The 19,029-nt window shown below is 48.0% G+C and overlaps 1 protein-coding gene across 1 annotated transcript in view; it reads right to left on the bottom strand.

The window, feature by feature from the left end:
• Positions 1-438: 438 nt before the first annotated feature.
• LOC147819465 (titin-like) overlaps positions 439-19,029 on the bottom strand; it is a 24,994-nt gene continuing 6,403 nt past the window's right edge. Inside the window, exons 10-33 of the mRNA XM_087172543.1 lie at positions 18,693-18,995; positions 18,167-18,478; positions 17,737-18,027; positions 17,323-17,622; positions 16,918-17,059; positions 16,659-16,822; positions 16,200-16,502; positions 15,505-15,786; positions 14,733-15,326; positions 14,360-14,650; positions 13,892-14,191; positions 12,990-13,292; positions 12,554-12,856; positions 12,172-12,440; positions 11,733-12,048; positions 11,327-11,632; positions 10,829-11,128; positions 9,913-10,488; positions 9,415-9,720; positions 8,916-9,298; positions 8,512-8,722; positions 2,487-8,387; positions 2,085-2,378; positions 439-1,783 (exon numbers count right to left, since the gene is read on the bottom strand). Of these exons, the coding sequence (XP_087028669.1) occupies positions 1,491-1,783; positions 2,085-2,378; positions 2,487-8,387; positions 8,512-8,722; positions 8,916-9,298; positions 9,415-9,720; positions 9,913-10,488; positions 10,829-11,128; positions 11,327-11,632; positions 11,733-12,048; positions 12,172-12,440; positions 12,554-12,856; positions 12,990-13,292; positions 13,892-14,191; positions 14,360-14,650; positions 14,733-15,326; positions 15,505-15,786; positions 16,200-16,502; positions 16,659-16,822; positions 16,918-17,059; positions 17,323-17,622; positions 17,737-18,027; positions 18,167-18,478; positions 18,693-18,995 (13,043 nt within the window). The 3' untranslated portion in view covers positions 439-1,490. The remainder of the gene's footprint in view (positions 1,784-2,084; positions 2,379-2,486; positions 8,388-8,511; positions 8,723-8,915; positions 9,299-9,414; positions 9,721-9,912; positions 10,489-10,828; positions 11,129-11,326; positions 11,633-11,732; positions 12,049-12,171; positions 12,441-12,553; positions 12,857-12,989; positions 13,293-13,891; positions 14,192-14,359; positions 14,651-14,732; positions 15,327-15,504; positions 15,787-16,199; positions 16,503-16,658; positions 16,823-16,917; positions 17,060-17,322; positions 17,623-17,736; positions 18,028-18,166; positions 18,479-18,692; positions 18,996-19,029) is intronic.

Here is a 19,029-nt window from a genome sequence, read left to right as displayed (position 1 = left end):
GTAAGGCATAAATTTTCAAAAAAAGAGTCACAGTATAGAAAGGTATAAAAAGTCATAGTATAGTAAGACATAAAACTTCATAGTATAGTAAGGCATAAAATTTTCAAAAAAAAGTCATAGTATAGTAAGGCATAAAAATGTAAAAAAAAAAGTCATAGTATAGTAAGGCATAAAATTTTCAAAAAACAGTCATAGTATAGAAAGGCATAAAACGTCATTGTATAGTAAGGCATAAAATTTTCAAAAAAGAGTCATAGTATAGAAAGGCATAAAAGTCATAGTATAGTAAGGCATAAAAATGTAAAAAAAACGTCATTGTATATAGTAAGTAAGGTATAAAAATGTATGATATATAGTTAATCATTATTTTTCATTTTCCAATTTCAACGGAACGATGAATAAGAAACGGACACCAATAACCACAGCAGAGACATCCTGTAGTGCTGATAATCATGCTTTATTAAATCAATAATTGGAGAAAAACCCAAGGAGGCTGCAAAAATAATCTACTCTACAACTCTAACTTCAATCAAACCAAAGTGCGGGGCAACACACAAGACCACGCTTCATTTTGTCCTCAGTGACTGCATCACCAGCAGCGGTTGGTTTTGGCTGCGGTACATCTGCTTGATGGCGCCCAGCTTGACTGACAGGTGAATTTCTACAAACTAACAAACAAACACACTGCAGACCTCCAAGAGACAGCTCTGCCTCTGCAAACAAGCACAGGACGGACTCTCGTTTGGCCAGGTTGATGGTACGACTGAGGAGCCGAGCGAGTGGTCGTTTGCCAGAAGCAGAGCACAAAACAAAAAAGAAACATTTGTGCTCAGGGAGTGCAGGCCGCTCGCACTGTGAGCATGTCATCAAAATGGCGGTATGACATAATCAGTCAGAGAGCGAGGTCCAGTCGTCCTGCTTACATGAGGGTAAATGCAAACAGCACTCAGGATCTCGCTCTCATTAGATTGTAACAGCACTGCTCTCACTCTCCAGCAGTGCATTCATAGTTTTGTCTCTGATTGAGTTAACATCAACAGGGAGCCTCTCCACCTGTTGAGGCAATCTTAAGACTTCAACTTTTCGTTGAGGCACAGAGTTTAGTTTCTCAGTTTAACAGGGTATTCGTTCCTGGTGAAACTTTCTCCTGTTAAACTACATTTAGTTTCATTTTGTTTCAGTTAATATTATTGTCATAAATAACAATGCATACATTTCCCATAACCGTTAAATTCGGCTATATACATTATGTACATGTCACAGAAAAACGGATCAAAAATCCTAAGTCATAATTGTCCAATATGGCACATTTTATAACAACTTTAGACTTTAGTCTAGTTTGGCATAAATTAATGTCAAGATTGGTACAAAAATAGTTCATATTTACAAGAAGAGAAATCCAGATCTTTATCAAGTAGATTAATTCGCTTAATTAATAAATAAAAAGGCATGGAAGTAGGGAAGAGGGGAGGATTAGATTTTTTTTTTTTTTACACTGAGCGAATACTAATGTGAACAATCGCTGTGTCCGATCCTAGCTCGTTGGACAGTTTGAGGGTGTAGATTCCAGCGTCTTCCTCCTTAACTCCGGTGATGATGAGGGTGGTCAGGTCCTCTGTGGTCTCTATGTGGAAGCGTCCGCCGACAGTCACCTCGATGGTTTTACCGCTGCGGGACCACTCAATGTGTTTGGCGTCACCAGAGAAGGCACAAGCGACTGTCAGGACTTTGCCCGGCTCAATGCTGATGTCCTCCGGCAGAGCCTCGATCCTGGGAGCAGAACCTGAAAACCACAGTGCATGTACATCAGTGTCCAGTAGGTTTTTTTGTTTTCAATTAATGTTGGTGGCAACAACATTTTACTATACAAAGTGGAGAATGTAGAAGAAAAATCTGATATTAAAAGTCAAGTACCAAAAAAGGAACTGATTGTGTGACTCTATGAAGTTGATCATTTGTAGCTTTTCATTTCAAAATAAAGGCCATTCTGTTGCCTATGAATACCAGAGTGGAAGTAAGGAAGCTAAAACAATGCTCTCTTTATAAGGACATGTTGTTCAATAGATTTTAGATAAGTGTCTTACCAATGGCTCTAAATGAGGATCCCTCCATGTGGGAGGCCATCTCAGTGAGGCTGCTGGAGCTCATTGCATATGACTCAGATGCCATTGAAGACATGCTGGACATGGACATGGTCTCAAACTTCATCTCAGCTGCCATGCCGCTGAAGGAGCTGGACTCCATCATGGATGACATCATTGCTTGCTGGCTGGAGGAAGAAAAGGAGGACGACTCCTCCATCGTGTGGATTTCCTTCTTCATCATCATAGCTGAGCTCATGGATGACGATGACTCCTTGTGACTCATCATCATTGATCCTGTTGAGGGTAGAGATGGAAACAGTGAATATGTAAATCTCCATAATGACAAATTTAAATGTATCAAATTGGATGAAATATTCTTGAATACTTGAGGCGGGTTCTCACCTTTAAGTGCCAACTGCTGCTCACGGTAGGATGTGATCTTCATGCGTATGGACTGGAACACCTGTCCGGTGAAGGAGAAGGAGGATTTGGATACTCCTCCCTCTGATGTCATCTCGCAGGTGTACTCTCCCTGATCACTGTCCGCCAAATCATGGATGAGAAGGCTGCAGGAGCCCTCGGAGTAGTGCATCTCAAAGTGGCTGCTCTGCGAAAGTCTCCTCCCATTGACAAACCACACCACCTCCCTGACACTGCTCTCGCAGACGCAGGACATCCTCACGGAGCCCTCATGGGCCTCAGCTGTTAGTTGGCTTAGGACCTTGGGAGGTTTCGGGGTTGGGGATTTGACCGTGGGTGGGGAGACAACCCTCTTGGGGGACATAATTGGTGGAGGAGACTTCATCCTTGGAGGTGATTTGATTCCCTCGGGCTCAGGGGACTTTAAGGCCCTGGGTGATTTGATGCCTGAAGGTTCTGGGGACCTGATGCCTTTCAGTGTTTTGATTCCAACAGGTTCTGGGGACTTCACACCTTTTGGTGTTCTGAGTCCTACAGGTTCTGGAGATTTGAGACCCCGAGGGGATTTTACTCCCTCAGGTTCAGGTGACCTCACTCTCTCTGGAGACTTAGTTGGTGGCGGTGACTTGAGTCTAGGTTCTGGAGACTTAATACCCCGTGGAGACTTTACTCCTTCAGGTTCAGGAGATTTGACACCTGGAGCTGGTGATTTTAAGCCAGGTGCTGGAGAGGGAGGCTCAGGAGACCTGATGCTCCTAGGGGATTTGATTCCCTCTGGTTCAGGAGACTTAACACCTGGTGTAGGTGACTTCACACCTGGTGTAAGTGACTTCCCACTTGGTGTAGGTGACTTCACACCTGGTGTAGGTGACTTCACACCTGGTGTGGGTGACTTCACACTTGGTGTGGGTGACTTCACACCTGGTGTGGGTGACTTCGCACTTGGAGCAGGAGATGTTACACTTGGCTCAGGGGACTTAACACTTGGAGCTGGTGATTTAACTGAAGGCTCGGGGGACTTGATGCTGGGTTCAGGTGACTTCACACTGGGGACAGGGGAAGTTATGGAGGGAGTAGGTGATGTGACAAAAGGCTCCGGTGACTTTACAGATGGCTCAGGGGATTTGACAGCCTTCACCTCTTCTTTGTGAGCTGCTCTGCGGATGGTTATAGTGAAGTGAGCCTCCTGTCGGCCTGCGGAGTTCTCTACAACCACCGTGTAACTGCCCTCATCGGAGGACGTCACAGAGGAGATCTCCAGGCTGGACTTGTACTGAGTTGTGGTGACGTGGACACGGTGAGATGAGACAACAGTTCTGCTCTCATGCATCCATGTCACAGTGGGTGCAGGTTCCCCATCAATGTCACAGGAGAATCTGGCTGTCTCTCCCTCTGCGACGGTCACAGACTGAGGCTTGGTGAGGATTCTGGCCGGAAGAGGAGGCTTCACCTTGTGGACAGACACTTCCTCAGCTACAGCAGCAGTGGATGATTTAAGTTTAGTTTCAGATATGGCGTGTTTTCCAGTTGAAAATTTGTCAGATGAGTAGGAGGAACCAGATGACAGGTATTCAGTGGAGGCGTATTTCACAGATGAGTCATACCTCTCAGCGGAGGAGTAGCGCTCAGAGGAAGTGGCATATCTTTCACGTGTCACAACCTCATGTGTCTCGGTTAGCTTAGACTTGCTCTCCTCCACCTCAAAGTGTGTCTGCGAGGCGTAGCCAGCTTTGAAGTGGGCAGTGTGATAGTGGTCAATTCGAGTTACTTCAGGGACATGGCCTTTAGGGGCTTCTTCATCCCTGCGGCGAGAGGAGAAGGTGGTGTAGCCGCCACCTGACACATCCAGGGTGGCATAGTCTGATGCCTCTCCCTTGGAGTTGGAGCACACACAGCGGTATGTGCCACTGTCCTCTTCCTGGCACTCCAGGATAGTGATGGACAGAACGCCGCTCATGTTGGAGAAAATGTATTTCTCGCTGCTTTCAGAGATGGCGGTTCCATTGTGGAACCACTTGACCTCGGCCTCTGGCTTGGTTTGGATGTTCAGGGTGAATTTGGTGTCTTGACCAATTGGTATGCGATGAGAGCGCATCCTGACAGTCACACGGGGGGCGTGATCCAGGCTGAAAGGTGTCTGGCTTACCACCTGGTATTTCCTCTCAGACTTCAGAGCAGCCTTTCTGGCTTCGTAGCGGGACATGATGTCAAAGCGGGCAGACCGCTCAAACCTGGAGGAGGAACGGGATGACCTCTCAACTGATCTGATGGGGCTGGGAGAGCGGGGACGGGTCCTCTCTGGGGTGGGGGACCTCCTCTCCACGATCTCTCCCTCTACCTCCACAGGAGCCCTGGCACGTGGTGGTCTGATCAGCTCCGAGACTGGACGCATCAGTTCGATGTATGTAGGGGACAACGACCTTCTCCTCCTCATGAACTGAGAAACAGTCCGTTTCTTCTTTGTCTCAGAAACCTCGACGGCCTCGTGTCTAACCTCCTGCCTCCTCTCTTCATGTTCCATGGCGCGCCGTTCAACGCGGACAGGGCTGCCAGCGGGAGAGGCAGAGAAGCCGAGCTCAAGTTCATCCTCCAGCATCATTTTCTCCTCTTCTGTTCTCCTCATGGAAAGGTAGTCGTCCACAGGCATCAGCAGCTCCTCATCACTAAGGTCTCCCAGAGATCTCCTTCTGGATCTGAAGGACACCTCTGATTCGGGAGAGGGCGAACGGCGTGCAGGTCTGACAGTCTCCAGATCATCCAGACTGAGTTTTGGAATACGCCATCTTGGCCTGTACTGGTCGGTGATTCGGGGGAGGGGCATGACATAGAACTGTTCCCACCTGGACAGGCGAATACGTCTCTGTCTCTTCTGCACAATCCTCTCCATCCTCTCTGGAATCTCATACTGGTCTCTCAGCTTTCTGTACCACTTCATGTCCGACAGAGGCACAAACTGCCTGATGGCTTTGTCTTCATCCAGAACTCTGGGATCATGGACTACAGGCTCAGGGATCTCATATGGCATGAAGATCCTCCTCTCCTCCTCCAGCTTCTTGGTCTCTGACTTCTCCACTGTGATGTCGAACTCACCCTCAACGTTTTTGGTGCTCACTGCAGGCTTGTACATCTCGGCAGCAAATTTGAGGGCCTCCTGGGCTGTGGGGTTGAAAGGTACGTGCTCCTCGGTGGCGACAATTTGCTGAGCCATCTTATTCGTCTTTTCAATTTGTTTCTGAACGTGTCTGTATTTCTCCTCCTCGCTCTTGTACTCTCTCCTGGTGTAGGTGAGGCGGTCGACCTTTAGTGTGGCCTGGCAGCTTGCAGAGCCAGTGGAGTTGGTTGCAGTAACCTTGTACACACCTGAGTCCTCAAGCAGAGTCTCTCTGATGTGCAGGACGTGGTAGTCAACGTCCTCCTGTATGACAACCACCTTGGGGCCAAACTGTAGTGGTTGACCATCCTTCTCCCACTTCAGAGTAGGATTTGGGATTCCTGAGACTCGGAGTTCGAAGCGGACACTGTGGCCCTCGGTGCAGTCAACATTGGCCAGCAGACGTTTGAACATGGGCCTCATAGTTTCCTCCAGCACAGGATGAGGTGCTACAGTGAGACGAGCCTTGCAGCTGTCTTCTCCAAACTTATTATGGGCCATGACTGTGTATTCAGCATCATCGCTCATGTCCAGGTTGTGGATCATCAGCTGGTACAGACCCTTGTCGCTGGTGAATGTGTACTTGCTGTCATCATCACCTGGCTTAATTTTCTCTCCATTCTTGAGCCATGTTACCTGAGGCTCTGGGTGCACAGTGATAGTGACACCGAAGCGGACGTCTTCGCCGATGTATGCGGAGCGGTTGTAGAGCGGCAAAGTGAACTCTGGTGGTCTCCGCAGGACCATAGTCTTGTCAACTCTCCTCCTCAGTTTCTTGATGGAGCGGCTGATGTAGTGCTCTCTGATGCTCCTCACTGTCTCAACAAAGAGCTCTCCATAAGCACTGTCCTCTCCATCATCGCTCACCACCTTGCATCTGTACACACCATCATCACTCTCTTCAATGTCCTTTACATAAATGCTGGCAAAACCGTTACTGTAAGTAATCTCATACTTGGGGCTCGGGTGTAGCTGACGGTTCCCGAAGTACCATGACACCTGTGTGCTCTTGTCGTAGCTGGCGATACTACAGGTGAATCTGACATGGCCGCCTTCCTCGGCTGAGCCATGCATGACTGGACCAGCGCGGAGGCCGTGGTACTCAGTTCCAATCTTCACTTTACCCACAGCCAATCCTCTCTGGTTCTTGAAGGCGCCGCCATACGCAATGCGAGCTGCTGATACAATGGTATCGATCCTCTTCACCAGAGTCTGGTAGTACCTCCTGTGTCTCAGGGTCCTGATTGTCTTTTTGCTGACATTCTCAATTTTCATCTTGAGCCATGGGTGCTCCAGAGCCTCATGGGCTGTCATACGGAGCTTCCTGTCCTTGACTAGAAGTCTGTCCACAAAGTCCATAGCTTCCAGGCTGATGTCCCTGAATGCTTCACTTTCAAAGATGTACTCACAGTTGGAAATGTTCTCAATCATTTTTGTAGTGGACTCTGCTGCAAACGGATTAAGGCCACTGAGCAGAACATAGGTCAGAACACCAACAGACCACATATCAGTGGCTGTCGTGACGAGGTCATGGCGATGGACCTCAGGGGCATAGTACTCCGGAGCTGAGAACAACATTCTGATGTTCTCTCCAGGCACCAACAGCCTAGCCTGGCCCATCTCAATAATCTTTATGGTGGTGCTTCTCCTTGTGGTGTAGACAATGTTGTCTGGGCGGATATCAAAGTGGCCGAAGTTGTGGCTGTGCAAGAACTTGAGGGAAGAGCAGACCTGTCTCAGGTAGCGGACAATCTCCTGCTCTGTCAGCTCGAAGTTGCTGGTGCCAAGGCGCTCAAAGATGTCAACTCCAGAGATGAATTCAAAGATCAGGATTATCTCCTCCATGCTTTCAAAGTACTCATGCAGGTAGATAATGTTCTTGTGCCTTGCCACGTTGAGGGCCTCAATCTCCCTAAGAACCAACTCACGGTCGGTTCCTTTGACCTTGATGAACTTGGCCATGAAGGTTTTCTTTGTGGCAATCTCCACGCAACGGTGGACCGCTCCGAACTGGCAGCGAGCAAGCTCCTCAGAGATGATGTACTTGGAGGACAGCTCCTTCACCTTGTAGAACAGAGCCTCCTCCTTGGTGATCTCTCTGGTTTCGTCCACTTCCTCGTCGTAGTTCCTAATCACAGACTTGTCTTCCTTTGTAGTGATGGGCTCAGTCGGCTGAGAAGGAGCGCTCAGGCCAAACTGGTTCTCGGCAATGACACGGAACTGGTACTTGGTCTTTCCGAATATGTTGATGATGGTGATGCTGCAGTCAGTGGTCTGTCCAGCTCGGATCCACCTGTCAGCAGTGGTGGGACACTTCTCCACGATGTAGCTAATGATGTCGCTTCCACCATCATGGGCAGGGGGCTCCCAGGTCAGGGTGATGGAGTCCCGTGCAATGTCACTGACCACGAGTCCCTTTGGAGCTTCAGGTATGTCAGCCACGTTCACCTCTATGGTTTGCTTGTCCGTTCCGAACCTGTTCTTTGCAGTAATAATATAGTAGCCAGTATCCTTCCTCTGCATTCCCTTGTGGAAGACCAGGGAGGTGAAAGACCTGGTGGTGATGACCTGGTAATAAGGAGAGTTGGAGAGGATCTCCTGACCCTTCTGCCAAGTGACTGCTGGCTCGGGCTTGCCAGAGATGGGGATCTTGATGGTGATGTGATCACCACGCGCAGCATGGACTGCTCCCATTCCCTGAAGCTCTTTGGGCAGGTGGATCTTAGCAGGAACTAGAATTAAAATGACAAAAAACATTACATTAGTTTGTTATTTATCAAATAACAAATGGATTCTAGGAATTATGAACAGTAATTATTTTGCATGTCCAAAATTATTATTATTATATTCCATTACCTTCCACGTCCAGGTTGGCTGTCGTAGAGATAGATCCTGAGGAGTTGGTTGCCCTGACTTGGTAAACTGTGGCGTCGTTCTCATCAGCAGAAGTGATGACCAGCTGGTAGTAGCCGCCCTTGAACTCCTGGGCTTTGATCTTGGTTCCATCTGCCAGGATTTCCTTTCCACTGCGGTACCATTTCACCACAGGCTTTGGATATCCCACCACCTTATCATTGGAAAAATGAGCACGTTAGATAATGTACTGAAAAACATCTCAAAACACAGACCTGTGTTTAATGTTTTAAAGCATTGAAAAACAGAAATTGAAAAAGTAAAGTCTTGTGTTTGGCCAAGCCTTTCTACCCATAATCAGATGAAACTGATGTCTAATGTCAAACACTGTATTTTAAATGACATACCTTAGTGACAAAGGTGGCATTGGCTTGGTATTTGACAGTCATGTCCCTGATCTCCTCCCTGAATGCGGGAGCACGAGGAGACTGTTCAGACTTGGGGATGATAGGCGCAGAGATCTCGCTCCAGTCGCTCTCGCCACCCACATTCTCACACTTGACACGGAACTCGTACTCGAAGCCCTCAATCAAGCCTGTGACCTCGTAATTGGTTTCCATGATCTTCTTTGTGGTTACTGACATCCACTTGTTCTGCTTCTTCTCACGTTTCTCCAAGTAGTAGTTGGAGATTTTGGCGCCGCCGTCGCTGCTTGGAGGCTTCCAGCAGACGACACAGGAGTCCTTGGTGGAGCTCATGATGAAGGGCTGCTGTGGGATGCCAGGTTTTTCTAAGAAACAAACAGAATGTTACTGTGGTGCTCTACATATCCTATCAGTCAGTCATGTCTCTCTACAGTGCAGCTACAAAAGCCAAAACAGGTAAACCAAATATGGATGGACTTACCGAATGGACTCTTGATGATGACCACTGATGGGATCTCCAGAGGCTCACTGACTCCGTACTGGTTCTGGGCAGACACTCTGAAGTAGTAGCCAGCGCTCTCGATCAGGTTGGGGACACGGCAGGTGGTGCCAGAGATGGAGGAGGACACCAGGTGCCATTGTTCACCTTCTTTGGCCTCACGTTTCTCCACGATGTAGTTTGTGATCATGGAGCCTCCATCATCCTTGGGAGCCTTCCAGCTGATGACAACTGAGCTCTTCAGCAGGCCTTCGACAACCATAGGGCCCTCAGGGATGCATGGTTTATCTGGAAAAACCAAAGGAGGGGCTGAGTAAAGGCTCTCTCTTATGAAGACCTAATAAAAGTTATTTGTTGGCTGATACTACAAAACAAATTCATGTGTAGCTACTAGTATTTGACTAATATTTACTAAGATATAGACATAATCATCTGAAATCTGTAGAGTTTGAACTTTCTGTTCCTGTAGTCTGATTTTACCTTGGATTTCAACACGTAGCGAAGTGTCAACGGTTCCAAACACGTTGCTGAGCTGCACCTTGTAGCGGCCAGCGTTTGTCTTTCTCTGGACGTTCCTCACCACCAGGTGGGTGTAGCTCTCTGTGTTTTCAATGATCACATTCTCTGATGAATTCAGAGGCTTCTTGCCATAGAACCACATGATCTGGGGGATGGGACGCCCGATGTAGACGACATGCAGGCGGAGGCTTGTGCCAGCCCCGGCGAAGTACTTCTCCTTGAGCGGGAAGCCGGGATGGAACTGAGGAGCTGCTTGCAGGCGCAGCTTGCCACTGGTTTCAATCTCTCCGGCCTCGTTGATGGCCCTGCAGGTGTACAGGCCCTCGTCTTCCTGCTCTTCTGTCAGAATGCTGAGGGAGTGGTTACGGCCGTCTGAGCTCATCTTGTACTTGCGGCTCTGGATCAGTTCCTTGCCGTAGCGGTACCACTTGATCTCAGGCAGTGGTCTGCCAATAATGCCACAGGTCAGAGTGCCAGACTCACCAAGCTTGGTGGTTACGTCTTGGATCTCGTCCTTCAGAGCTGGAGCTTCACCAACTGCAGAGACATCAGCAAAGTTTCATCAATATCTGAAGTTATTAGGCTTTTTGCTTTTAACTGTAGAATGTGTATGATGTTCTTTCATTCCTAAAGCTGCTACTTCATACTTTATGCTGTATAATGAAATGCAAATGTGTTTAATTATAAAACAAAATTGGGTATGATTTATTGTTTAACTTTTTAAAGATCCAGATCACATCAGTAATTGGCTGTGATTTATTTTAGTTGCTGTCATTCAACATTTTGATTCAACTAATAAATGTTTTAATGAAATATCACACTGCTACTGTGACCAGGTCCTTCTGTATGATAGGATTTGAATTGTGCAGCAGCTCACCGCTCAGTTTGGTCTTGATGCCCATGGGTGTGCGACGAGGTCGGCTGAGTCCTGTCTCATTCTCTGCAAAGATCCTGAACTCGTACTCTGTGGCCTCCATTAAGCCACCCATGGTGAACTGACGATCCTTGGAGCGCTCCTTGGTGCACTTCTTCCAGGCGCTCTCCCCAGCCTGCCTGAACTCAATCCAGTAGCCCAGAATCTCCTTGCCTCCATCATGCTCAGGCCTGAGCCAGTGGATGGTGATGCAGTCTTTGGTGACAGAGATGATGTCGATCTCTCCCGGCTGGCTTGGTTTATCTATGACGAGACACAAGGAGATTGAAACTCACACTTCACTACACAATCCCACAAAGAAGCTTAGATGAACTTACGCTCAGAGCAAAAACGCCCTTCAAGTTTCTAACTTGTTTGAATTTCGCATCTCTCGTCTATTTGTTCTACTTAGTTTTATCAGTGTATTCATGAAGACATAGACATCATGTAATGTTAACTCACCAAATGGATCTTTGCAAACCACAGACTCTGAGGTCGGACCAGGCTCACTCTGCCCAATGTCATTCTGAGCCACCACTCTGAACATGTACTCTGCATCAGGGATGAGGCCTGTGATGTTGTACATAGTGGTGGTGATGTGGGTCTTGTTGTGGCGCACCCACTTCTCTGTCGACACCTCCCTCCTTTCCACATAGTATCCTGTGACGCGGGAGCCTCCGTCGTCCCGAGGCCGAGCCCAGGACAGAGACACTGTAGACTTGGTCACATCCATGATCTCTGGTGGGTTGCTGGGAGGTTCTGGTGGACCTGGAGGTGAAGCATATTGTTCACGTAATCAATACTTACAACCCCTTAAACTATTCAGTGAATTATTGTGGCCACACAGTGCAAGAGTATCAGGACTCACAAAGTGGTGTCTTTGGTGTGACGGACTCATCAGACTTGAGAGATCTGCTGACTCCAAACTGGTTCTCAGCAGAAACCTTGAAGTGGTACTCCATGTTTTCCTTCAGGCCCTTCACCACCAGAGAGTTCTCGGTGACCCGGGCATCCACTGTATACCAGGCGGCCTTGGATACCTCCCGCCTTTCCACAATGTATCCCAGGATGTCGGAGCCGCCATCATCTGAAGGTGGCCTCCAGCTGACCCGGACTGATCTGGCTTGAATGTCGTCAAACTCCAGAGGGCCTTCTGGGACATCTGGGCGACCGATCACCTTCACCTGGAGCAGGAGATATACACAAACGTATATTCCACCTGAATGTATTTTTTTATTTTACTTTTGATACATTTAATTTCACTGAAGTTCACGCTTCAACAAAATCTGACCAGACAGGCCGCTCACCTTGATGTACACCGCCTTCCTGCCGCATTTGTTCTCCAGCACCAGGTCATAGGTACCAGTGTCGTCCTTGTGCGCCTCTTTGATGACCAGTTCGGTGATGTCATCATGGGTGGCAATCATGGCGCGGTGGGAGATGTCACGTCCGTCCTTGGTCCACTTGCATGAGGGGATGGGTTTACCCTTGATGGGCACAGACAGATGGACGACTCCGCCCTGCCGCACCACGTAGCCCTCCTCGTATTTACGATCAAGCTCATAGTCAGGATAACCTGCAAGATGACACAGATGAGTTTTTGTCATTTGAATTAGAGATGACAGAAAAATGTATTTTAAGTAAAAGCATGATGTTTATTTTATAAATTATGGATTTTTGTTCTCCTACCAAGCATCTCCTGGACTTTAACCACTCCAGGAATCTCAGCAGGCTCTCCGGCACCACCAGCATTGCAGGCGATGACCCTGAACTTGTATTCGGCGCCCTGGGGCATGTGGGTGAGGGTGTACTCGCACATCTTGGTGGGTGTGGTGTTGCACAGTGTCCATTCCACCTGGTCCACCTTCTGCATCTCGATCAAGTATCCAGTAATCACTGCACCACCCTCCTCTTCAGGTGGCAACCAGGCCAGAGAGACTGAAGTCCTGGTGGTGTCAGTGACTCTGGGCTGAACTGGAGGACCTGGTGGTTCTGTTTCATAACACACAGACATTTGGTCAAACAATGACTCCAGTGGTAAGATTTATTGAAAATAGGTGATGATGGTTTCATAAGTAAAATTCATTAAGTATCATTACAGTAATACAGCAGTTTGGTTACGTACCGATGGGATCCATGGCCACGGTGATGGCGGAACTCTCGCTGGGTTTGCCGGATCCTCTTGAGTTGATGGCGGTGATACGATGTTCGTACTCCAGGCCCTCAATCAGGCCGGAGGAGCGGTACCTGGTCATGGTGACGGGGTTCTTGTTGATCTTCATCCACCTGTCAGAACGGGCCTCCTTACGTTCAATGATGTAGCCGGCAATGGTGGAGCCACCATTGTCCTCGGGTGGTTGCCAGGTCAGGGTCATGCCCTCGTGGGTGACGTCAAGCACCTCTGGTCTGCTTGGAGGTCCAGGGATGGCTACACAGGAAAATCAGATGAATCACAGATGAGAAAAGAACCAGGCAGTGGGACAGAAAGTGACCTCTGAATCACTGGAGCTTTGCAAAACAGTGATGAAAAGAAGAATGTAGATTGCATAAATATTAATTTTACTGGCAATAGACTAAGAGATAAGTGGATAAAAATAATACACCACTGAGTTTAAACTCTGCTTTAATTTCCATAGTACAAGTGGTCTAGAAAAGGCAAATTCTTTCTTTAGAAATTTTGTGTTGCTGGCTCAGGAGAAGTTGCTTGGACTAGATGGTTACTTGACCCTTGTCACCATTAACGTGTTGCTATTCAGTTGTTACATGGCCAATAAGGTAACAGTAGGTAGCTGCTACCTGGTTGTCACCAGAGTGGCTGCAAAGGTGTTCCAAAATGGTTGCTATGGCATTCATGGTAGCTATTCGGGTGTTACTAGGTAGTTGTGAGCATGTTTCTGGTGACTTTCACCAAAAGAAGGGGGACTAGTGGGACCAAAAAGAAGAGGAGGAATAATAACAAGCTTGTAAAACAAATGAAGAATATGCAGAGAACAGGAAAACCAAGTTTTTGATGGGAAGAGAACTCACTTTTGGCGCTCTTGCACTCCACCACCTCGGACTGCAGGAAGCCACCTACACCAAAGCGGTTCATGGCGGCTACGCGGAACACATACTCTGTTCCCTCTGAGAGTCTGGTGAATTTGAAGCATGGTCGGGTCACTGACTCTGAGATGGTGGTCCAGCCTGGCCGGTGGGCGTCACGCTGCTCCACAACGTAGCCGCTGACATTGGCCCCGCCGTCCTTCTCTGGAGGTTCCCAACTCACTGTCACCGACACGCCGTCGACCTCCTCAATCTTCATCGGACCGACTGGGATGCCAGGTTTGTCTGGACAGACACAGGAGGGTTAGAATCTCTGAACGTTAGGAATCTGTTGAATTTACTTACTATACTGAATCATCTGAAGATATTAATAGTTACTACGTTTTTGATTCTCTACTCTGTTAAATTACACTTCTGTGTATAAACTAATTTGTGTGCAGAAAATCTCCTTACCGAGGATGATGACCTTGATGACCTCGGTTGCTGTGCCGATGGCATTCTTCACCTCCAGCTTGTAGTCTCCCGTGTCGTTGATTGTGGTCTCACGGATGACGAGGTGGGTGTATTTTCCGTTGCTGTCGATCTTGATGCGGTCCAGGCTGTCTTTCAGCTTGACGCCACTGAAGAACCAGGAGCAGACGGGTTGTGGTTTGGCTTTTATCGGGATGTTGAGGTCGATGGGTTTGCCGCGGTGCACGTGGACGATCTTTTGAGGGATGCTGGTCATGTCGATCTTGGGCATCACTAAAGTGTGATGAGTTCATGTATTAGTAACGGCAAAAGCAATTGTGTGACAATCTGTGGATGTGTTTAGGTGTTTTCTTACCCTTGATATCCTGGATTGTGACCGGAGTGACGGTGTCCATGGGCTCGCTGGTTCCCCTGCTGTTGGTGGCTCGGACTCTGAACAGGTACTGGTCTTTCTCCATCAGGGATTGGATGGTATGCTGGGACACGGAGGACTTGACTGTCGCCACGGTGCTCCACCTGTCTGATCCTACCTTGCAGGCTTCCATGACATAGCCTGTCAGCCTGCTGCCGCCATCATGCAGTGGCTTCGCCCAGTGCAGTGTGACAGAGGACTTGGTGACATCGACAATCTGGAGGTTCTGAGGCACCGACGGCACCTCGCACACCAGCACAGCCTCGCTCGTCTCGCAGGGCTCACCGACACCATAGATATTCTCTGGCAGGACTCTGAAGAAGTAGTGCACGCCCTCCTCCAGACCAGTGATCCTGAACAGGGTCTTCCTACACTCGGTGGTGACAGTCTTGTATGACTTCATGTTGGCTTCACGTTTCTCTACAATGTAGTTGCTGACGTGAGCACCACCGTCAATGCTCGGCACATCCCAGGTAATCACAACGGACTCCTTGGTGTAGTCCTTCACCTTCACAGAACCTGGAGGACCAGGAGTGTCTGCAGGAAAGAGACGAGAGGAGGAGGAGAATCTGTTAGTGTGTGTTCACAGGCATATTTAAAAAGACAAACTGGTGAATCTGAGCAAAGAAAAGGGAAATTATTTACTTTTTTATGACATTTCCCCTACAATTCATCATAACATAATTGGTATATGTGGAAACTTGGAATAACGTACCATAGACTTTAACCAGGATGGTGGCAGTTTTCTTGCCAGATGGGTTCTCTGCCTCCACAACATATTTTCCGGAGTCGTAGCGATTGACCTTCTCCACAATCAGTGAGGTGTAGCTATCAGTGGTCTCAATGTAGCCGCGGCTCTGCAGCTCCACGCCCTTCTTCCTCCAGGCCACCACCGGTGTCGGCCGTCCGCTGACGAACACGAACAGACGCAGGGTTCCTCCGGAGCGCAGACACACGGTTTTCTTCAGGTCGTCGGCCAGCTCCAGGTCGGGCATTTCTGTGTGCGTGAGGGGAGTCAGGTTATGCTGCGATAGTCAAGTAAAATTTTTGATTTTACATCAAAAGTTATTGTTTTTACATCATTAAAAACTTAAACATCACTTTTTTTGTGGGAAAAAAAACTATGAGATGTTTTATAAACATTTGTTTAATGATTATTATTGTAACTGGCTCATTTACAATGTGGTACTGCTGGTGATGATGTTGTTCTTCATAATCAAACTAGATTTAACTAAACTAAATATTTGCTCTCTCCACCTTCTGCCATGACAGAATCATCAGTGTGGTGCAAGAGGAGCTCCCCCTGCTGTTTGGTATTGGTTATTGCTATAATGATATATAATAAAAAAAAAAACCTCAGTGATGGATTAACTGTGTTAATGTCTAACATAGAAATCTGCAGTGACTCACCAATTCTCTCCAGGGGCTCAACCTCAGCACTCGGTTCACTGAACTCCCCGGTGCCGTTGTTGTTGATGGCAGCGACCCTGAACCTGTACTTCTTATTGGCTGCCAGGCCCGCGGCCACGTACTCGTTGGTCTTGAGTGCCTTGGTGGTGGCGCGGTACCACTGCTCGGAGCCCTCCTCCAGGATCTCCACCACGTAGCCGGTGACGTCTGAGCCACCATCGTACATGGGCCTGGTCCAGGTCATGCTGATGCTGTGCTTTGTCGTGTCAGTGATGCGAGGCATTGACGGAGGAGCTGGTGTATCTGGGAGGAGAAGAAGGTAAATACAAATATATCATGTTCATGTTCAAGTGGAAAATAATCATCTGTAACAATTTAAGATTAAGTTATAACTTAAACCTTTTGGTCCAGTTAAGATTTGAAACTAAGAGACAGCGAATAGACAGTTAGATATCTTACATGTGGGGTCTTTGCAGAGGATGTATGGCGAGGCGTCGCTCGGCTGACTGTCTCCAGCAGCGTTGACAGCAGTCACTCTGAACTGATACTCGCTTCCCTCCAACAGGCCTGTGATCTTCAGACGGGTGTCGTAGATGGTGTAAGTTCTATTCACTCGAGTCCACCTGTTCCAGAGAAGAGATGAAAGAATGCGATGAGGGAGAGATTCAGAAAATGGAAATTAAATCCATCCCTCAAGTCCTTCAGATGTTGTTCCCACCTGGTGCTGCTCTTCTCTCGTTTATCAACGATGTAGTTTTTGATCTCGCTGCCTCCGTCGCTCTCGGGCTTCAGCCACTCGATGATCACGTGCTCCTTGCCCACCGCTGTAGCTTCCGGTGTGCCCGGCTGGGATGGGATTGCTGGGGGAGAGATGGGATGGGTCAGAGCTCCTTTCACAAACCTTTGCTGAATAATGCTTGTCTAATTGTTTTAAAATTTCATTTTATTGTAATAACATTTCAACATATCAAGATAAAAGGATGACACTTAACAAGAGTCTTCAACCGTATGTCCTCAGTTAGTCCAATTCATTCCACAAAAGTGTAAGACAGTTTAGCCTCAAATGTAAAAGCAGGACAACTGATTAGAAAGTTTAAAGTTCTGATGAAACATTGACGCTTACTGTAGGCGTTCCTAGCGATGACAGGATCGGACTCCAGAGGAACTCCAGGTCCGAACTTGTTGACTCCCCGGACTCTGAAGATGTACTCATTGTTCTTGATCAGCCTGGTGCTGACACAGGACAGAGTCTTGCACTCGGTCTCCATGATGACCCAGTTGAGGCGGCTGGTCTCGCGACGCTCCACGATGTAATGGGTGACGGAGTCCCCGCCGTCCTCCAGAGGAATCTTCCAGGACACCGTACACTTCTCCTCTGTCACTCTGCTGATTACGAGCTTATCAGCTGGAGCTCCAGGTGTGTCTGAAAAAAGGAAAACCCATCAGACAGTCCTTTGATACACCTGTCTAGGGCTATAACCTCAGAGTTTGAAATAATGTGATTACAGTATATTTAACTGTGCTTTTGGCTGCTCACCTAGAACCTTAACGTTGACGCCAGCAGTCTTGGTTCCGTTGGGGTTCTTGACGGTCAGGATGTATCTGCCTGTGTCGTATCTGTCGCAGTTCTTGATGACGGCCATGGCTCTGGTGGAGGTGTAAGTCAGTGAGTATTTCTCCCCGAGTTCCAAAATCTTGTCGCCCTTTGACCAGTGCACGGTAGGCTCTGGTTTACCGCCTACAACGCCATCCAGGACAAGGTCGGAGCCGGCAGAGACGATGACTGTCTCACCCACCAGCTTGCTGTCCAGCTCGGCTTTGGGAGGAGCTGCAGCAAAGAAAAAATGATCAGCTTTTAAGTATCAAGAGGGAATTGATTTAAAGTTTAAGATCTTCCATGGGATCTGAATCCAAACTGAAAACAAAATAAAAATCCTAACTGTAATGCCTTTTGAAGTCTAACTTACAGTATTCATCCTTGCATGTGACCGGTCCGGTGGATTCTGAGGGAGTGCTGTGGACACCGGCAGCATTCTTGGCGATGACACGGTACTCATAGGTCTCTCCCTCTCCCAGGTTAGTCACAGTGAAGTAGTTTTCAGTGATGGTGGTGTAGTTGCACTTCAGCCAGCGGTTGTCGTCCCACTCGTCAGTGCTGTACACCTTCTTCTCCACCACGTAGCCGACGATCTTGCTGCCGCCATCGTTGAACGGCACGGTCCAGCACAATGAAACGGAGGAGCGGCTGATGTCCGTCAACTCGGGTTTACCAGGAGGATCTGAACGAGGAGGGGCAGAAGTTTATCATAAAACCAGACCACAGATTAAATCACACAGCTTCTTATGCTCTTTAAGGCTTCATTAAGGTTTTTTCTGAGGTTTTAGCTGAGTGAGATGAACAGTAAAGAACAAGTTTCATAATCACATTGACTCACTGTCATGTTGAATAACTGTAACAAATGTTTGTAGTTAGAAGATGAATGTTTCCCTCACCAACAGGATTGAGTGCCACCACAGGTCTGGAGGCCTCACTGGCCTTGCTGAGTCCAGCGATGTTCATGGCGTACACCCTGAACTGGTACTCCAGGCCCTCGATCAGGTTGGATACCTTGTAATGACACTCCAGGCAGGGCAGTTTGTTTTCCCTCACCCACAGGATCGTGTTCCTCTCCTTCTTCTCAATCCAGTAGCCTGTCACCTTGCTGCCACCATCTGCATATGGTACATCCCATTTGATGCTGATGGCATTGGCAGACACAGATACAACATCTGGACGAGTTGGTGGACTCGGAGGAACTGTGAAAATGAAGAGGAGGTGAGAACAGGGATT

The sequence above is a fragment of the Seriola lalandi genome, unplaced genomic scaffold, assembly GCF_002814215.2.
Source record: "Seriola lalandi dorsalis isolate HSWRI2012SDOR001 ecotype SW California unplaced genomic scaffold, Sedor1 jcf7180002053122, whole genome shotgun sequence".
NCBI classification, from domain to species: domain Eukaryota; kingdom Metazoa; phylum Chordata; class Actinopteri; order Carangiformes; family Carangidae; genus Seriola; species Seriola lalandi.
This window is presented reverse-complemented; position numbering and strand designations above follow the sequence as displayed.